The sequence below is a fragment of the Nesoenas mayeri genome (assembly GCF_963082525.1).
Source record: "Nesoenas mayeri genome assembly, chromosome: Z".
NCBI lineage: Eukaryota > Metazoa > Chordata > Aves > Columbiformes > Columbidae > Nesoenas > Nesoenas mayeri.
Genome location: NC_137542.1, coordinates 60,172,670 through 60,194,726, shown reverse-complemented (window position 1 = coordinate 60,194,726; position 22,057 = coordinate 60,172,670). Strand labels below are relative to the sequence as shown.

At 35.8% G+C, this 22,057-nt stretch overlaps 1 protein-coding gene across 10 annotated transcripts in view; it reads right to left on the bottom strand.

Annotated features, from left to right (window-relative positions):
• Positions 1-22,057, bottom strand: part of ERBIN (erbb2 interacting protein) — a 117,514-nt gene that overhangs the window by 30,042 nt on the left and 65,415 nt on the right. For all 10 annotated transcript variants that reach the window (XR_013923508.1, XM_080362029.1, XM_080362026.1 and 7 more), the window contains 9 exons: positions 16,742-16,820; positions 15,844-15,933; positions 10,322-10,378; positions 5,292-5,355; positions 3,366-3,440; positions 1,922-2,066; positions 1,417-1,489; positions 616-745; positions 138-253 (listed from right to left, as the gene is read on the bottom strand). Coding sequence is in view for 9 of the 10 variants with exons in the window: in XM_080362029.1 (XP_080218155.1) it covers positions 138-253; positions 616-745; positions 1,417-1,489; positions 1,922-2,066; positions 3,366-3,440; positions 5,292-5,355; positions 10,322-10,378; positions 15,844-15,933; positions 16,742-16,820 (829 nt within the window). In the remaining variant the exon portion in view is untranslated. The remainder of the gene's footprint in view (positions 1-137; positions 254-615; positions 746-1,416; positions 1,490-1,921; positions 2,067-3,365; positions 3,441-5,291; positions 5,356-10,321; positions 10,379-15,843; positions 15,934-16,741; positions 16,821-22,057) is intronic.

The following is a 22,057-nucleotide window of genomic DNA, read 5'->3' as shown; positions in this document are numbered from 1 at the left end:
CAATAATAATACATTAAATGCATGCATCCCTGTCAGTAATCAGCTTCTAAGCTGTACATGAAATAAGGGAAGACAGCACAATATACATTACTACTGAATTTTATACAACTCCTACTTGAATAAATGCATTCACAAACCTGTTGTCACTCAGATTGATGACTTTTAATTTCTGCATATCACCCATTTCTTCAGGGAGAAACTCAAGCTTATTAGAATGCAGAAACAACACTGTTACGTGCTTCCAATTTCCAATCTGAAAAAAAAAAATCCCAAAGAACCAATGAATCTTCACAACTCTAAATAAAGAAATTCCTACTGTTTAAAAACAATTAGTACTACAGCTATTTTTTGCCTGTAAAGTGCAATTAGATTTATTTTGATGTATTAAACTCTTCTAGTTTCAATATACTAGCAACAAATGTCCATGTTTCTTAAAAAAAACAAACACAATTTCATTATTTGTAAATCTGTGTATCTGTATACATCCTCCTTTGAAAGTATGCATGAAGAAAATCTACTAAAGAATTACTGACTTGTTTTCAAAAAGTTGCACAGGCTATGTATTTTAAAATACATTAAAAATTTCATTTGATAGATTTGTAATTAAATACATACCTCTGATGGTAGCTGTGTTAAAAAGTTGTGATCTGCAGCAAATGTCCTTATATTAGAGAGCTGCCCAATAGATGAAGGCAATGTTTCAATCTCATTGAAACTACAGTCCAGTTCTTCTAGTGATATTAATCTTAGAAAAAAAAAAAAAAAATTACTCCTCTATACAGGTTAATTCATCCAACATTAATCACATACTTTAAGTTTAAATGAAGTTGATACCAATATTAATTAAAAATCTCAAATTTATTTCAAAATAAAACTTTTAAACCCAAGGGAATTCCAATCCAGAAGAAATCCTTTACTAATTACCTAAAACATGTTTTGAGTATTTTTTAGTTTGTTGGTTGGTTGTCGTTTTGTTTGCTTTTTTAATCTCCTTTACACAGCCATCATAAGAGAGCATTCAGTGAAAGAGGGGGTCAGCAACATTCGCGGGGTGTGTGTGTAGGGGGATGATGCATGTGGGTGTTCAGATTCACTTTTCACAAGCTTTTTGAGAGTGTCTCAATCATTTGAAGTATCTACCACAGCCATAGCAATGTTACTGCCAAAATTTTTATTTTATGGATTAGTGGCTATATTAATAAGTGGGGACCATACACCTTTTGATATCAAATAATACATAAAGAACATACATGCTGCAAGCTAGAAGATATGAAAGCACTTCCTTTCAATTTTATTAAGACATTAACATGTAGAAGAAATTAAATCAAACAGGTGTAAAAACATTCAGGAGGAGTCATTGTTACAGAAAAGTAAACAGAAATGCAACTCAATCTTTTATGCAGGTGAAATACCTACCCCCCTACAGAGTCTGGCAGATAAATTAACTGGTTTTCATCAATTTTAAGTGTTGTTACTTTCTTCAGGGAACCTGTAATATAATGAATAAGTAAATAAAAAAGGGCACTTGAGTTTATTAAGCTTACTTTTAAATCTATAGGCAAACAACCACATCTTCTGTATTCACTAGCATGCTTATAGTGCTATATATCTAAGGAAATAAGCAGATCAGCTTACAGAACTTGTTTGCCAGTTTACCACGTGCCAGCCATAGTAGTAAGAGGGGAGAAAAAATTTTTTTACTCTGTCAACAGTTTCTCATCCTTTTACAAACTAATGTATAGAGTCAAGAATGCTCCCAAACAAATATAAATTCTATTTTCCAGCTACACATTACAGCTTTATCCAAACTGACACTTTCAATCCACTGAAACTTAGATCTAAAATGCCATTTGTATATTTTCAAGAGTTCTGTGTCTAAACTATAAGCTTTTAAGAACATGAATTAACTGAAAATACAAACCAATAGTCTCTGGCAGTTGCTGAAGTGAATTACTGGATAACAGTAGGTCTTGCAGGCTTTCACAACCTGAAATACCTTCTTCAACTACTTCAATGTTGTTTTTAGAAACATCCAAGTAGGTCAGTTGTTTTAGAGTGCCTATGAACTACAAGCAAGAGAAAATGATGGATTTTAGAAAGTGCAAGTTCAAAACAAAAAATGCAGCAGATTTGACAAACTGTGTCTCAAGTGTAATGCCAGGGGAAAAGCAAAAACTTATTTATAGTGCTGAACTACAAGTTTGTGCAAAACATCCAAGCTTTATAATGAAATATTCTGTGCAAATATGCATAGTTGATGTTTTTACACACACCCCCCCTCACAGTAATTCTGCAGGTCACCGAAGTCAGTCTGCTGCAAATTCAACAGTTTGATCAGTTACTACGAATCAAGTAACTGAAGCTTTACAACAGACTTCAGAGATATATAAGGATGTCATTAGGCTCCAGTAAAGTTTTTAATGCTTATATTTGTCTTCTGCGTAAAACTGCATTCTACTTAACATCAATACGAGTGCCTAGCTGCACTAAACTGAAGAAACAAGCCAAAGTATAAGCTTGTATTAACCTTTCCATATGAACCAAGTATAAACTTGAATACTTGTGCACGCTTCTCCACTAAAATCTTCACAGGGAAAGTGCAGTCACTTTCACAAATACAGATTTGCTGTTACTGTAAAGCAGAAAGGTTTAATACATCCTTTCAACTCTTCAAGGAAGAGTTACCTGAAATTAGGAAAGACAGTAGAGAAGACTACTGATCCAGGCAAGAAAGCCTCACATTCAGACTTTAAGTCTGAAAACAGACCAGCTGCTTCCCAAATTTCAAACACTCATTTACTAGTTTACTAGAGTGTGAGCACAGGTTCACAAGTACTGCAATAATAGTTCAGCCAGAACCCCATGTAATTCTGAGATATGTCAGGAACCCAGACAAAGTCAACAGAACATTTTCTCAAGAACTGGCTATGCTACCTGTACAGAAGGCACCTGAGCAGGCATTGCTTGCTTTACAGCTGTGACTGGTAAAAATTCACACAGCTTATTTATCCCATAAATTCCTGTTTGCTGTCTAACACACACACAAAAAAAATCCCTTCTTGAAAAGACCAGTCAACCCTAAACGCAATCCAGGATTTGATCTACAATTTTTACCCTTTTCCTGAATTGGAACATCATATTTAGAAGAGAGGTATATATTTTTCAGTGAAAGAAAAGCTGTGTATCCAACTCTCATGATCAGGGACAATTTCTAAGTAGACTAGTTAAGCATTTAAGTGGCATTTAGAGTTTTGGCTTTAAGTAACAATAAAATTACATACCAACTTTGACATATACAATAGCTGACAAAGTAAACACTACTGTAAACTAAAATACTAAGTGTTTAACACATTAAAAGGACTTACCCCTGGAATAAGTGTTAGTCTGTTACCATCCATCCAAAATTCCTTTAACCCACTCAGTTGTTCAAGTACTTCAGGCTATAAAGAGAAGCCATTTTTTAAAAACTTCATACAGAAAACAGTGAAAGGCAAAAACAACTTCAGTGATTTATTTATTGCACTTTAAGCAATGTCTGATCATAGCTGTTATGTACGCTTGTCTCACTAGGTCACTAGTGAGACCAGATAATTCACTTTTTGAAATGTAAACACATGCTAGATATACAAAAATATTTTAAGAACTTGATTACTGCACTGCATAATCCTTACAGAAAGTACTGGGATGAGTTTGTGTGTGGTGTTTGGTGGGGGGGGGGGACTGTTGTTGTTGGTTTTTGTTTGTTGTTGTGTTTTGTGGTTTTGTTGTTCGTTGTTGTTTTTCTTCCCAGAAAGTATTATTATTCAACTGAAGTACACACTAAATAAAAAATTCCTCTCTCATGAAGAATATCTAAAAACTTCTAAATCCCATAAACTCAGAAAACCTGCTTTTCAAAATTCACAAAGATTTTGTGGTTTGGTGGAAAAATAATAGAAATTTTAATTTTTGAGCAACAAAAGGTGCATCTACATGATAAGAGCAAGCCACTCCATCCATAAAGTGAAGTGCAGGGTTGTCCTTGCACTATAACTTATTGTTAGAAGTATCTTATATCAGGGAAAGACCACTTCTTGGTAAACATCCACGTTGCATATGCTTTCCTATTTAAACTCTCCTCCTGAGCAAGTAATACAAAACAGGCGCTACTGCACCTTACCAACTAGAACCAAGATCACTTAAACGCAGAAGTCAGTTTCGTTGTATTGCAAATATACTCCTGCATAAGTTGCAGTCCTGACTTCCAATAATTCATCTTCCAAGAGAAAAATCTTAACTGAAGACCACTCACTTTCAGACAAATCTTTATCCAAAAAAGTGGTTTCAAAGCTTTTTGTGCTTTTACCAAAAGACCTTAATGATGTAAGTCACCACTAGCTGACTCTTCTAGCTAAAAGGCTGGGAGAAATGATGCAATCAGCCCAAAATATACCCAATTAGGTAATTTTGCAGCCTATACTTAGTTTCTGGCTGTTGTAGCTTAACGTGGGCCTGTGCATGTTAGTTTAAGGCTCCCACACAAATATCTACCCATAAGGAAAATATGGCAATAATGGTAAAAGCTACAAGTGTAATAATATTAATGAATAATTCCTTAAACACATTTTCTTATCTGGCAAACCAGACAACTAGGCAAGTGCTCAGTTCTGTATTATCTACTGTTGGCACAGAAACGTTTGACTTTATTATATGGCAGGTCAGTATGTTCCACTATACTCTTATTTCATCTCCTTTGCAGAATAAAGTACTTGTAGAGGCAGAGAGACATTAAATAATTGTAAATATAAGATATATATGCCTGTGAGATCATGAACAAAAAACAAGTTGTGCATACCAAAGGAAAAAACTGAGCACCTCAAGTGTAAATACTATTTTGAACAATATTCCCTTAAAACTTTAGTTTCACTTGGATCTGAATAGTTTGTATACAGTAATAAAAGCAGGTTATATACAACTTAAAACTTGCAACGCTAAATACATGATAACCAATAAGTGTTTAGAATTCATTATAAGCTAAACAATTATGTTTATAATTCAAACACATATTACCATTGACTTTTTACCAATACAGTAACCACACTAACCAGTGTTAGTTTTCAAATGAGGAAAAACTTACTTATATTCATCAGAATACACACGATTTTTGTAACAGGCTCTATAAAGCAGTATGAAGTATATATAGTAGTAGAACTCTTAAGCTGATGTTTACATTTTCATATTGATTCAAAATAGATTAAAGGATAAAGAGATTTATAAAAGATATAAAGCTCTGTTACTAAGGTAAAACTTACCACTTCTGTGAATTCATTACTTCCTAAGTCCAGTCTTTCCAGCTGAGTCAGTCTGGACATGGTTCTGCACAGGTAGGGATTAAAAAGGAATTGTATTTAAGAAAATATCAGTTATATGCAATCTTTCTATATTCATACAAATATACTATTTTAATCAGTATTAAATAGGGGTGCTCCTCTGTAATTGGACTGATATCTAAATAAGGTGAAATTTTTACACGCTGTTCAACCAGGCACATATTAATGATCATCCCGTTAACTGTTGCACAAATAGCACACTGCAACTCACCTACAGATTAATTTATAAAAACTGAATAGTAATATTTACAATAAAGAGTAAGTCAGAGAAGTCACTCTTCTTTTGAGTGCTTCAACTTTTCACCTACAGTCACAATAAGTCTTCTCGGCAGCCAAAGGTCGAGTAACTACATGTTTTCCTCACAAAGAAAGACCACAGACTAATGATCAGCTAAACCAGAGAAGCCCACTATTGAATCACGGTACTCAACAACTGTGTTCTCCCTCTGCAGGCTGCTGACAAAATTGCTGCCACATGATATGGGCTGGAATCCTAATTATTTCTCCAGTCCTCCACGAATCAGATTACTGAACTGGATTTTGTGACACATCGATGCTCTTTAAGCCAATTTATAGCAAAGATTAAATCAGTGACTGAAGTAAAATCCATTATTTCAAGCTGTGTTTTGGCAAAATATTTCCTCCATTTGAAGTTCACTTTGGGGACTCCAGAGGGATTACCTACTACTGCTCACAGTGTTCTACATGATCAGTACTCTAGTCAACAGCAGTACTACCGAAACATATTTTCAGAGGGGCTGTGCATCCTTCGTATGCCATTATGTTCTGTATTTATAATTAAATATAAGAGCTTCTAAACAGCTGAGTCTTCTACATTATCAGAATATATGTGTGAACACTTATATCTTCAAAAAACATCTGCATGAGCACAAGATGCTCTATGCTGCTATTCAAAGTTTCAGTTGTTCTTCAAATACACTAAGTATTGCAGCTGTTCTGAATACACAGTTCAAAAATTACGTTCTGTTGAAAAATGCCTTATTTGTTAAAAGTTAATGTGATTATTAATATTATTCATGAAATAACCTCCAAAAAAAAAAAGATTACACTCAACATTTGTCTATAGATTTTATTTTCATTGCATTAGAGTAATTACCTTGGGGACAAACTAGAAATTTAGCGTAAGTGGGAAAGACATGATCAAGACAAAAGCAGAAGCTATTTCTTGCACTGCACACACAGCATACTCAGGCTTTAGGGAAAAGCCTTTAACTCACATTTCCTCTGTCTCAAAGAAGAAAAAGAAAAAAAAATACATGAAAAGACTACTTCCAGAAGAATCTGGGAAACATTTTCCCTCAATTTCTTGAAGCCCATGAACGTGATGATTATCTGTAAGTCAAGTGCTAGAATTCATTTTACTATTCTACCAGAAATGATCTAAGACTCTTTGAAATACTGCGTAATCTGAATTTCTGAAAGCTTTATGAGACCATGCCAATACCAATACAATGTCAGATGAGGTTTTCTACCACAGCCTGAGATGAATGGATTTTTTTCTTTCAGTTCAACATGAATTCTTCTATTTTTATTGTAATGGTTTGGTAAAGACACACACAATCAGTCTCCCAGGACAATACACTCCAAGGTCTGAGTGACTTTTTTTCCAAACTCCTTTACACCATTCAGCTCTGAGGCTAAACTGCTTACACAGCTAACACCAGAGTCACAGAATCTAAGCAATAAAGCTCCTCTCCTCCCCACTGCCAAATTTCACTAGATACACAAATTCCACTTCAGTTCAACCAAAATCTAGGTGCTCCTTTCCCATCCTGCTAGTGCTACATCCTTAAAGGCTCTAAGGCAACGCAATGTTCCCATTCTTCACTTAATCATCAGTGTCTTACTAAAAACAAACAAAAAAACCAAAACAGAACAACAACAAAAGCACCAAAAGCCACTAAAACAACCACCAGCACACCAAGACCACCACCAAAAACGGTTACATTTTTTTCATCAAGTGTCCCGGTGTTACGATTTGGAACCACAGCAAACCTCTCTCAAGTTTCTACAAAATTAATGGTATGTATCACTGATGGTATAACAAAGTAATTTTACTGATTTTGTTACTTTTTTTTTTTTTTTCCCTTGCAAGATGCCTGTAATCTAGCAAACACAGAGGGTCAACTGTAAAATGTAAACACGTGTTTGCAAGTCAAGGACCTCAGTTATTTTCCTTCCCCACTGCCTGCGTAATCTATAGCACTTCCAGCTATTCTATTACTAACATCTCTTCGCTCTTCTGTATTGTTTATAGAGCAACTACATCTTCAGACAAAATGCAAACAAAGCTTCCAATAATGTTAAAGTAACAGGAAAATTTAATACTAAAGGAACTGGAATACAGGACTGAAAACAAATATTTACTAGATCACCAAGTTCCACCTATTTCTATCTTGTCACTGTGCTATGTAATCCCTTCCATAAACTGAAAAATTTGTTTCATAATTCATATTATTGAACTTGCTGTCAAATCAATCCAACACTAAGGGATCAGGTAGTCTACATTATGCCTTGGATTCTGATGCTGTAAATAGTCAGCTTCACTAAGGTTAACAGCCTACTTGAAGTAGCACGAAATTCAAGAGGTGATAGCATGATTGGGCCCTGGATCATCGTAAATGCACCCTCAAATAACTTGATTCTTTCTAAAGAGCTTACTATTTTTATTGACAATTAGGCCACAGAAAAATGCTTAAAAAAGAAAAACACACAAAAAACTTTTTAGCTTTCCATTGGGCCATTTTCCCAACTTCCAGCTACTTATCAGATAAACGCCCCTAAAATAGTCTCTGTATTTTTCCTTTCCTTTCAGTAGAAATATTTTCATTGAGCTGGTTTGCATTATAATACTGCCAGTTCTGCAGTCTCTGGATGTGGATAAGCCCCAAGCAAAATGATGCATTTGGCACAAAGCAAGGTTGATTTAGTGTGTTGGCATTAATTACCCATTTTGATTAGCAGTCTTTCAAGTGCTTTACATTTTAGTGTTAAGGATTTTGTGCATGTTTAATTCAGCAAGAGAGCTGGTTGATTTTGTAGAAATTTATCCAAATACATTTCTGGTTACAAATACAAAAGAATATGCTGGAAGTATGAAAATATTCAAAAGGTGAAAGTGACAGGGGAAAAAAGAAAGAATAGCTATATTTATAGCAAAAATATTAGCATGTACTGCTACATCTTACTAGCTTAAAAAAAAAAAAAAAAAAAGCCTTTGGATTTTCTATACTGTTCAAAGCTGTAGCGCATGTTCCTTTTAAAACACAACAATTTCACACCAGCTTCTGTTCTAACGTAATAGTTGAAGCCAGGCCACAGACACCTTTGTTGACCAGGTCAACTGCTGCGTGGTTGTAACATCCCAAAAGGCAGGTTCACCTCTTGCTTACCATAGACACCACAATGAATTTTTTCTCTCCAGTGCACATAATACATAATTTATGTTTACAATGCCTCACTGTAGCAAAAATGCAGATTAAAATCATTAAATTGGGGGGGGGAGAGAGAAAAAATAAAAGAAAAAAGGAAAAAAAGAAAAAAAAAGTAGCCTCAATAGTCTTAATTTCCCCTAGATGAACCACAAGAGTACCAGAAGACAATAACAAAGGTAGCATCTCAGCATGTAAGCATGTACTGTAGATCATGATGGAAGTGCTGCAGAGGACATCTTCGTAACAGCTGTTTGTTTAGTTTTCCAGCAAGGATGAAACCCTGAGTACACTGAAGCCAATAACAATTTCCAGCAAATTCAACAGAAGTTGTGTTTGGCTTAAACACATTACAGCATTTGTTTGAATGTTTCTTATCACTACAAGAGACCTATGTAAACTACTTTTCTTAAAATATCACATGCAATTCATGCTATTAGTGTTAATTATGGCAATTAAGGTCAGAGTAATTTTATAAACAAAATCTGTATTAGCTGCTAAGATTTAATTATAGCTACTGTTCCTCAGTTGGGAGTAACTTAATTTACAGAGCTACTAGCCCAAATTACATGTCCCATAATTTTCTTTACTGAAAATAAGTGATATTAGAAAAAGCAGAGGAGGAGAGAAAATATTTATATCACATGAATGAGTAAAATGTTTTACACCTGGAAGACTTATATTCACACTTTCTCATGCCAGATATGAGTTCTGGCATCTTTATAATGCAGGCACCACAGTACAGTACCAAGGCACACAGAAAGGGAATTCCAATGGAATAGCATTTGCTACAGTCACTAAGAAAACTGACTGTTACCAAAAACACATGTGAGGAATAGGCTGACATTGTGTTAAAAAAAACCCTGCTGCATTATAGAACAGGTATAGCATAATAGATTACATGCAACATAGTAATGAGTTGTTCCTTTATTCAGCCCTGAGGTATATTAAACTAAAAAAAAGTGTTCAAGTCATGTGAATTGCGTTCTCCTAGTCATTCTGAGCAGGAGTCTCAATCTCCACATTTTATTCAGAGATTATGATCTTAATTCCCAAGGCATACATCTCAGACACAGCCATCAGAACTGTACCCAGACAGGTGGGCAGCTCTACAATACTTCATACAAGAAGCATCAGACATCTCAGAACAATCATCCTGAGGTGCTCACATGCTGGCTTAAAAGCTCAACAGGTGGAACAGAAATCCACAGAGCTGGACAGGGACAGAAAAAAAAATATATGTATATGTATAGACACACACACATATATATCTGAATAGGCGAGCCTCTGGAAAGGCTAATATCTGAATAGGCAGACCAGTGAGTCTGAAGGGAGGTACAATTTCAGCAGGATGGAGGAAAAGTTCCTTGTGAGAACTTGGCCCAGTTACTGAGCTACATATTTTAAGCTGTGATCTGCTTCTCAATATGCACTACATTATCAGTATAGCTACAGAAAAAAACCTCCAAAGTAGTTTAAATAAATGTCACCCATACTTACTTTGGCAATATTTTTAACTGGTTTTCTCTAAGTTCCAATATCTGGAGCTTAGTTAATCTGTAACAGAAAGGTATAACAAATTATCACAATATACTGTATTATATGATAAAAGCAATTGCTGAATTTATTTATATTGCTGAATTTCAGACAAAAACATCTACAGTTTGAAAATAATTTTTCTGTAAGAATAAAAATATGTTTTGTGCATAAATCTGCATGTTATTTTAAATTAATTTATTCATTAAGGTTTGGTTTTGGTAAAACAGCATACAAACTAGATCTCACTTGCTTTTCTGCACCTGTTAGAACATATTTATTTTCCTTCATCCCAAAGATTTTATTGGATTCTTTATGGGATACATGCTATCATATACAGAAGTACACAGGAAATAACAGAAAAAATGTAGGATCATTCCACACAAATTAATCTGCTGAATTAGTAATATCTGCAATGTACCAAACCATTTCATATAACAAGCCTCATCAGAGGAATACCTGTGGTCTTCCACATGGTAAAAACAACATCTAAATTAATCTTGAATTTCCTTCCATATCCTCTTCCTAGTCAGCTTCTTAGACCATTTTAATATTTCTGTTAGAAGGCAGTTTGACCTCTCTTTCAGTAGATCCTTGGTTGGCAGACAAATAACCTCTAAAGCCCAAACTCAACTGCTTGGCCAAGTTCAAAGCAGTCATGACATTCAAGCAATGCACCATCCTCAGTGGATTTTTTTGCAGCAGGACAGCAGTGACAACATTCTTTCTTTGTTAAATGAAATACAGAAACTGAGTGTGGTTTAAATACAGGCATGATTGTAAAGACAAGAGTTCTATATGTGACCTAACAGCCCTCATACACACAAAAGAGGGCATTAAGCGCCCTGACTCAAAAAGGAGCTTAGTGAACAAACCAGTCTTTCCTGAAGGTGCTTAACTGAGTACCTTAAAAGGACAAAAACATTAATTTTGATAAGTAGTAAGAACTACACCTAAAGTAAAAATAGAAAGCTGAAAACAATATTTATTTTTCCTCTAGACATTCACTCGTTTGGGGATGCATTTGAAAGTAGCAATCTGCTGCACCTATGAATAACCTAAGAATATAACAGTAACCTTGAAACAGAGCAGAGGTCAACGTAGCCCAGCATCGCAAGCAGCACTTGCCATCTGGTATGAAATGCTGGAGGGGAACCTCCTCCCTCCAGCCTCTCAAAACAAAAGCAAAACTGTAACAGTGCCAAAAGAATACCCTAATAAAAATCCAGTTCATGGTAATATCACTGCTGACTTCCTAGCCTTTTTACCCTACCTGCATCCTAAGATAGCAATTTGTGATGAGACAGGTCAAGTTATTTGTTTAGACACACCCAGATTTGAATGGTCATTTGGGGCTTGGACTTCTAAACCCAAGAACAACCAAACACTGCTTTAGGCTTCAGTTCGTGTTTTGCCTTGATGATAGGAAAGATATCTACAGAGTTTGTAGGTTTCCTTCACAACAGAATTATGCAGTAACATGTCTCAATAGAAAGCAGTAGAAGCAAGCCACCATTCATATGCTAAACTACATACATGCATGCCAACACTTTGTTGACTTAGCCAGAACTGACTGTACTACACTTCTAACAAGTTAATTCTATGAACTTAAAGATTGCTTTTGGTGATAGAAATGATCATAGCTTTGTGACCTTGTTTCATGTTCTACTCTTTCTTCAGCTAACACTAAGAAATTGGAGAAGCAAATATCAAATTTCCTATGTGTAGAGCTACACAGAGGCTACTAGGGAAACATTTTCAACCTTTCCCGGCTGTGTCTAGATAGAGGCTGTGTAGATACAGCCTGTGTCTAAATTAGTAATTTGCTAGCTGTAATTTATGAGAAATACTGGTGTGAAGTATTTGTCATTTCTTCCAGTATGAATGGAAAGGTTAATTCAAGTTTAATATAGTAATACAAATCAAATACTCAGTCTAGCTGCTCTTTAAATTGCTCATGTAAACATGCATGTTCAACATCTGAATTCCTATAATGGAACTGAAAATCTGGGGTTTAATTTGGAAGAGAAATACAGACAGAGTAGTCATCCACCCATACTAAAGGAAAAGCAGAAGTCATAGTGGCCAAATACATACTTCCTGTTCCATTCTATCAAAGATTTGTCATGCTCATAAATATTCTATTTCTCAATTGTGAAAACCCCAAACCACAGAAATATTTACACATCAACTAAATAGAAAGATGTAACAGCATATTATTCAATTTTAAATATACCTGGTGTAAATATCTCAACAAAATTATTGTTCCAGTACTGATATTTAATGTAAAGAACTGCTCCTGCTTTTAAAACGTATCTCGACTTTTAAATAAAACTATAACTCTATATGGATGCCTTGCCAGGATAAGATCAATATCCTTCCTAAGTCTGATTTCTTTAACTATAGAATCTGCAGAAAATGTAAAAGAAATATGTAACAGGTATACTTAGAAACTCGCTGTTCAACAGCAGTCACTCTTTGGAAAGCTAAAAATATTTCAGAGAGCTGGTCTTTATTTTTTACCTTCTTTGCAGTTTTGCTAATGTGGTGGGGGTTTTTTGTTGTTTTTTGTTTGTTGGTTTGTTTGTTTTTAATCATAGCTAAAATATAAAGGCAAGAGGACTACAATACATGCATAATACAGCAAGTTGCATTTGCAAAAATCTCAGCCAAATTGCATATATGTAACCAAATTAAGGCCCAAATTCGATTATCACTGTGCATTTATGTAAAAAATTATCCTAAGGTAGATACTACTTAAAATATCTGCTACTGCAAATACTACTGCCAAATAGTTGAAAAAAAAAGATTACAAGTAAATTCTTTGCAGCATCACAGTAAGAAGTCTCTGGAAGCAATACCCCATTATAGACAACATTCTCGGGAGTTTTTAGAATGACACTGCTTACCTTAAACAACCATCAGTAAAAAACATTTCCTTCTTGAAGCACTGTCTCAAAATCAGCATGCAGTGAGCTTTAAGTTTAGAATGCTGTGCTTATATATTTGTACACTTAAATGCAAACACACATGCTGTATTTAGATGCAACAGATACGGTTTTCTTAGGTAAGCATAAGCAATTCTCATATTTTTGTGCAATGGTATAAAGGCTGACTCTGGGATCCATGTCAACATTGAAGCATTCAAATTAGTATTTGGGAGTGGAGAAAAAAAAAAATCACTTTGTCACCTCAGAATTTTGAAGAAACTGGCACATTTAATCAAAAGTCTGGTGATTTTTAATAAGTCTAGCAAGCTGGACCAGATCACTGAAGGACAGCAAGTATGTAACGGTCATAAAAAAGGGGGAAAAAATTGGATAATCTTGACCTCAATAGTATGCAAAGCTTTGGCACAAAGTTTGAAGCCAAGAATAAAGCATGGACATAAATGTAATAAAATGCTGCATGCAAATACTAAGAGTAGTTTGCATTACACAGTGTTTCCTTTCCTATGCATCAGGTTGAATGATGATGACACAGGGGCTCAAAGACCTTTTCTGGGACTATCCTGTTCAATGTTTTTTAACAGCAATCTTAAAGGACAGGAAAAACATTTAAGTCAACTGATGCCACAAAACAGTGACAGACAATACAGTGAGTTATTAGGATATTGTAGGGAAAAAGCCTGTACAACCTTAAGGACTGAAAAAACAAAACCAAAACAAAACAGAAAAGGGCCAGGATGTCATAGCACAGAGTGAAGTACTCGTGATTTCCTTGTAGAGTCAGCAGCCATTTCTAGCTGAGGTGCCCACATGGTAGTTGGTCATGTGGAAAAATGACACGAGGCAGCTGCAAAAAAGGCTAGTGGAACACTCGAGCATAACCACAGACATTTCCAAGAGAAACAAGAAGATAATAATGACATTGTACAAGCCATGAAGAGATCTCAATTTGAAATCTAAATATAGCTATATATGTAATCATCCTCTGTCAAAAAGATGATGAATTCAAACTGAAACTTGTTCCAAGATAGATTAATATAATCAGGCACAAAGGAAAACCTGTCATACCAGAAGGAAACAGAATTTTGTTTAGTCTAAGAAACTAAAAGAGGCATATGAGAACATTATAAAACCAGCGGGTGAAAGAATGGGGGACAACACGAGAGATGACAGCAATTAAACTGTGGAACAAATGAATACGAACAGTAGAGAGAAACTGATGTGAGAAACCAGATTTCTAACCTGAACTGCTGGAACAGAGACTCTGATACATAGAACATAAAAACCTCACTAGCTTTAATATGGCATTGGCTTTATTTCAAGAGACATTATTGCCCGTTAGAGCAGGAAGATTAACTAACTTATAAGACCAACTGTGTATATCCGAAGTCTTTCTTTTCACCTGTAGTGACTGTTTTTTACTAAGAAATTTTGCCATTTGGTTAGACTATTAAAAATCAGAACAGAAAAATGTATAGGTAATCATTAAAATTCCAACAAGACTATGCATCTTCTAGATATTTCTTCTTCAACCTTAATGAAGGCTTTTGAAATGCAAACTTTATGTACTTGAAACAAGCACGATAATTAATGCTCCTGCATCATAAGCAGCTTTTTTGTTTGCTGGGTGTGTAACAGATCCGGTGCTTTTAATTGTTCATCAGGGAATGACTAATAACTGGACAGAGAAGAATAGGCCAACAACCCTGATCACAGATGACTAATAAGCTAATGGTCAGTAATGGCCTGCATCTGTGCTCATCTTTCATTGTACATCTCCTGGTCTGCCAAACTTGCGCAGAACACGATTTGGGAGCTTTTCTAATCTCTTGTAAATTGTGCTGACCCAACTATAAGCACAGTCAGAAACAGAGCATAAAATAAGAGTGAAGAAAGGTGAAAAAAGCAGAAATGGCTAAATTAGGATTATAAGGAGAATAGGATGAATTATGCTTATCCAGGAGCCTTCTTTTTAACAATATTTCCCTTTCACTTTTGCTCCCAAGACTGAATCAGTTTTAAAGAGGTAAGAGGGTTATATTTGTCTTGGATTTAAGCTATTACGTGGAACAATTTTGCTTATTTAGCACACTAAATATGCTAAGTCCTTCAGAAAGATTCCTGGCAACAAGGCACTTGAGAATTATAGATGTGCATGAAGGAATCTGTGCATCCAGGAGAGGTCAAGAGGAATTACAGATGTCATTATTTGCTTCACTCTAATGACTAAATGATAAACAATCCATATTTCAGAAATACTAGTCTCCCATACTCACCAGACTTGTGTTGTAGAAGCAGCAAGCATGTAAATGAGTTTTATTTCTTGACATTTTATAAGTATTATGTCTGTCCTTCAAAAGCCCAATGAAAAATGGTGATAAAGAGTCAGTTTTATCTGTAACTAATATGTGGCATAAATGGATCCGTAACATATACTTCTTTGCCACGTCCAGTTCACATTTTGCATGAGAAGCAGCAGGAACCGCTCTGCATAAATTTAAAACTAAATGAAGATACTAAGTTTCAAATTTTACTTACCTGCCAAAATTGGCTGGCAAAAACTCAAGAAAAGCATCATTCAGGTACAGCTGCGTTAGGTTTAACAGTTGGGAAAATCCATCTGGAAGTCTGTATATAAATAAAATAAGATAGTGACATTTTTTCAATTATATTCAGGGCATTAAGTAATTTTCTTGAACAACAATATAGTATTGAAGTCTTACATACTGATAACATTAAAATTAAGGTAGTACCAGAATTTCTACAAAATTGTACTAAATACATGTTCTCTGTAAGCCTACTGTCAATGTTTGTAGTTTTTGATTTGTTTGTTTGTTTGTTTAAGCGTTGAGATTGTCCTCAATGCTTAAACAGACAAACAAATCTATAGCCAATAAAAACTACAGAACCCAAATATAGCCTTGCTACGTATTTATGGTAACTTATATGTTACTGGTAACTTATGTGGGGGAGGCATTCATTAGGCAGATAAATTAAAACCTAAACAACACCTTTTTTTTCCCCAGGAGAGTTATGTTGTACAAAGTTTGTATCTCTGCCAGTGCTACTTCTGGCAAATTAATTTTGTCACTACAGAAAGTGACAGGGAAATCACTCATATAAGTCTGAAAAAGAGTGGTACAGACTTAAAACTAAAATTAATTCTTTGCATATTTCACTATGTTCACAGAGAAGAAACGGACTTTAAAAAGCAGAGAAAGCCACATGGTATAATGCAGGATTGCCCACATAGCCTATTAACTTCGGCAAAATACTCTAATTACATAGCTACACTGTATCACAGTGCAATGAGGTTAACAAGACACTTCTCAGCTAACTCTGCTCCTTGCCTCCCAGAGTTGGCACGTTTGGGACAAGTTTGAGACTCAGCAGTGTTTGCACAAAATATAAAGCATCCAAAAAATGACAAACTTACTTGGAAATTGGATTTACGCTGGCCTCAACAACTGTCAAGACTTTACAGTTTTTTATATTTTCTGGAAACTCCTGTATGCCTGCAAGATACAGGGAGACATAGGGAATCAGTCTTAGTTTATTAGACTCCACCACAGGCATAACAATAACGCATGTAAAACTGCTAGCCATAAAAACCTTAATTCTTTTAGCAACTACTGGACTGGTTCTCTGATATTTCATTTTAGATACCATTTTCATTGAAGAAATAGACTTATACAATAACCATTCTTGTACTATCCTATTCCTAAAGCATTTCATGTGGCAGCTTAGCAGGCAGCTCACCAGGCAGCATTACAGAAACAGCACACTAACAATTCCCACTGCTGATTACCAAATATTAAAGTACACATTTATTAATTCTTTTTTAAAAGGCATTCATACACATGGTAGAACAAAGTTTCCAACAGGATCTGTTTGTCAGATGCATGGCTTGTGTATTATCCAGGTAAATGGTAAAGTTTCAAGTATGTTTACAGTTCTGAATAGATAACCCAAAATGTGACATATGCTTGCTGTTTGCTTCAGATTATTTGTAGAGAAGGTCTAAAACTGCAGACAATTATGTCTGAAAATTAATACAACAAAGAACCTCTTTGTCCAATGTTATCTTCTGAAACACCAGAGTAAATTTGCAATCCACTTATCTGTTAAATTCATATTTGTGAGAAACTGACAAAGCAGGCCTAGAAAATCCAAGACAGGTATCCGCCATGTCAATGGGAAATCAGTACTGAATCATTCTACTGCCCAAGACTTTCACCTCAATATTTACTATACCATAAAAACAAATAAAACCATAGTTATCACAACTGCAGTTGCTTTCGCAAATTATCACTACTTTGTTCTTACACCATGGGACGAGTGTTTTGATTTTAAATAAACTTGTTCTAAGTATAGCAACCATTCATACTGCAGTCCTTCCACTTGGATTAAGAATACACTGGTTTTTTTAAGAAAAACCCATATGTCAGTAAAATAAAATTAATTCAAAACAAACACTTTTTTTTTTCAGATAACAGAAATCTTAGCTCTTTGCCTTTCAATTAATGCATATAATTTTATCTGCATCTGAAGTGCTTTCTCAGGTTTGTGGAGTGGCCTTCCTGAAACCAGGGAATGCGACCACTAAGAAGGAACTACCCCCTGTGGATGCTTGCTTTTAGGCTAGTGAAAACATGACATTTCATGCTGCTCCAAGCAACATAAACTCTCTCACAGTCCAGTTGCAGAGAGAAAGACAAGAACAGTGTGTCTTCTCATTCAGATGGCAGGTGGGATTTCATTACATCTCTGCATATACCTGTTCTGAGAATAATGAAACAAAAGACACGGCAAAGCACCAAATGCTAATAATTTTTTTTTTATTTATTTACATAAGGAATTCCACAGTTTATACTGCTAGCATAGAGCTTTGTGATTTCTATGTTTGTTCAATAACAAGACTGACCTGCTCTATTAGGACTTAATAGATGGCAATATTAGTAGTCAAGGAAAGTAGTCACAACACACATACTTTTACATTAAGTCAATTTGTAATGTTGAAGACCAAAGTCACCATGCCAACTTCGCCATGAATTTAACTTAAGCAGGAATACCATTTCTGTCAAAGTAGACTTTAAGGTCTTTCTTGATAGAAACCTTTTTGTCATACTAAATGGTTGAAGCTATTAGTTTTTATTCGTACCAGGTGTTATACTCTATTACTGAGATGTGAAAGGTAAAAAAAGCACTATAAGCCACACAGTCTAACCAGGTGTTTAAATACCTCTAATTATCATGGATCCTTTTGGGAAATACCTTGGTGAACTCGAGAACAATAAAATGTAGAAGCAGAGGGGATTAGGAGGAATTGAGCCATCAACTGTAATATAGGCCAAGATTTCTGACACTTTCGTTTTCCTGTAAAGTGTGTTCATTTATATGTACACATGTGTAAATAAAAACATAGCTTTATATACACAGCTTCAGCCATGTGAAGTTTACTGGGGCTGTGAGCGGAGCTGAAGCAGAATATGATGGCAGGGGGTACTGATTCAACTCATCGCTCTCATGGCTCAAGATCAAAACTAAAGAGGTAACACCTAAAATGTAATGAAGCTTCATTTCTGGAAAGCAGCAGTGATATTTTCAAGTTCAAAGATAGATATGAAGAAATATTAGAAAACTACCATAGAAAGCCTAGAAAACTAGCTTGCCTACTGCTGTCATATAATCTTTGTATTAAGAGAAACACATGTCCAGGAAATTTAAATATTCATCATCTTAATTCCAGTTGTAGCTAGAAGCCTCTATCACAAAACAAGAATATCCAAACATACAGATGGAAAGCATCTAACACGTTGCAGTATCCTGAGTCATGGCAGTTGAACAAAAATCTACCACGTAAGAGGTCTGTATAGATGAAGTTACAGATGATTTGTATGCAGCAGTCTTTTATTGCCTAATAAGTACACCAAGACCCCTTTACAGATGATGATATAACTTCACCTCTTAAAATGAATATCTACATTAACCAGAGTAAACCACTGCTAAACTCTTCCATGAAGGCAGAGTTGTGTTTCAGACTCACTACATAACATTAGTTTTGCTCTTGGAATCATACTGAGAGATTTGCTAAGCTTAGTTTCCTGAAAGAGGGTCACACTACTGGCCTTGGCTTGGTCCTTGGATGAAAGATTGCTCTGGTCCAAGAAGTTAAACCTCATGTTTTTAATATTAATATTAGTTTCCACTGCCTGTGTCAAGAATTCATTGAAGCACAGAAGACTTAATTCTGTGATAACTACCTAGAAAAGAAAACACACAGCACATCTGCTAGAGAGGAGAATGTCAACGTAAACTTGCTTTCAAAAGCACAGCCAAATAAAATATTAACTATCCAAATAGAGACACGTTAAATCAGCATGCTTTTGTACATAATCGGAGGACTCTACAGTAGTCTCTTGTTTGACTATGCCTTGGGCAAGAGGCAGTAACAGTTCTAACAACAAATTAACAACAGAAATTCAACTGATAGGAGAAAGCTAACAATGAAGGAGCCTGTGAATTTATTTTTGCTTCTTCTTAGGGCCAGGATTGTAATAGTACACATGATCTTTACCAATCTCACTCAACAGTTCAGTAACGGATAAATGGCTGCCATCATTCCAAAGAGCAGTAAATTGGGAATGACAGCATGAAATATACCTAATGTTTGCAGTACACATTCAGAAGAGAAAAAATTCAGGAGACTACTTCCCTCTACCATGTGACAGGAAGTTGCTTTTACTACCTGGCATTACAACAACCTTCAGATGCTGACTTTTCCTCAGCTGCATTCCTCCTGCATGCTAGAAACATGAAGTTACTGCTGTATTAGTATTCTTTCAGTTCTCTCACCAAGAGAGCGAATTCAAAAAGCAAGTAAGAAAGAAGAGTAAGTAAGAAGGAAGAGAGACACTGGAAACAGATATGAGAAAAGGACAAAGGGCTGTAAATTGCACTTTAGAAGAGGATCTGTTCCTTCTTTCTCCACTTTCTATCGATCATTAGCGTACTGAATCTTCTTCTCTGTTAAGGAAGTTCAGCAAATGTCGAGGGTCTCTGTGACTGCATCTTACGACACTCCTTTCATAATACTGTGCTATTTAATCCATTTGATAGCCACCCCCACCCTCCATGAGCATCTGATCCAATGAGCCCTGCAAACTGAGATCCACATTCCTTTCTACATTCCATTTTTCTTTTGTGTTTTTTATTGCTTCCTTTCTACACTGATACTGACGGATTACAAAAGGAGGAAGACAGACAGTGCAACAGACTGCTTCGGGGTTAACTAGTCTGTTGCAGCCTTCCCCTGCTTTCCTCGAAAAGCATCATATAGACAAGTTCTTTATCCAGCTGTTTCCTACTTTATATGATAACAACCATCACCTCCAACCCATTTCAGTGCTGTAGCTGATTTACAGATCATGGTTACTGTTTTCTAAAGTAGTACAAACCACCACACTTGTGGACTATGACCATTTGCAGAGCACAACAGGACAAAATTTAATTTCCTGGTAATCTTCAATTCTAACTACCAGATCCAAACTGAATTGAGAGCAAAGTTCTTTTTGTAGTGTAGTTTCCCAAATAAGTGATATTTACATGATGTTATGTAATAGCTTTTAGTATTTAATTGTCTGTTCCTTCCTCCCCATATTCCTAAATTTCAGGCACTTTTAAACTCTTTGGCCAGTTTCTACCAAAAACAACACTAGAACAAACAAACAAACAAAAAAAAAAGAGAGAGAGAGAAAGGCGGGGGCAGTGGAGCCGGGGGAGGACTGGAAGGGCAGGACTGGAAGATTGTTAAGGAAGATTTGGCAGGAAGGTAAGGCAGAGGAATCTAAAATTCTTATCTGGACTAAGCCAAAAGCAGAAAGCATTCATCATTCAGAATTCTACTTAGCAAAAACTCACCAGCTAACCAGCCTAACCTAGAAGTTCTGTTTCATCAGGATCACAGACCAGCTGCAGCACATGCCCAAAGGGCATACCAAAAAGGTCATACAGGGATTTCGGGTCAATAACCACAAATCTGAAGGTAATCAACCTCAGTTCTGGATCACATAACACGGCTGAAATAGGGAATTTCGCTTGATCACTAACTCCCCGGAGAGCAATGATTGTTTTGGCACAGCTCCTCAGAGCAAATGTGCACAAATGTCTCTCCCTTTGTTTAGACTGGATTAAGGCAATTGTAAGTATAATTGGGGTCCCACTCACCATCTGGAGTTACACTCATCTCCTCCCCTCCATAGCACAATCCTTTCCTGTCTCCAGGGTCAGTGTAACTTGCAAAGCAAGAGAGAAAACTGGGACAACTTTTTCTCTCCATCAGATAAGATTTTTCACTCAAATACTGGCAATTCTGGATTTACAGAAAATTGTGCAAGTCACGTCTGCTGCTGGTAGTATCCTTCACTGCAATGGATCCCAGAGCTGACACTCCAGTACGCTGCTGTTTCAGCTCTACTGCAGATTGGGGCTTGCTCTGCTGTTCGTACTCTAGTCACGTACTCATATTTTTCTTCACAATCAAATGCCCAGATTTCAGTTATTGAAAGCATTACTGCTATCCAGTAGCAGCAGTGCCTCCAATCCAAGTTTTACCTCTTCTCACAGGGAAATGTTTTGAAGAGGCTTTCCCCATGCCCCCACCTGCCCAAAAAAGTATTGATTCATTCCAAAAAAGCGCAGATAAAGAAAATCACTTTCATAATGAGACCTGTGGAAGCCACATGGGTGATAT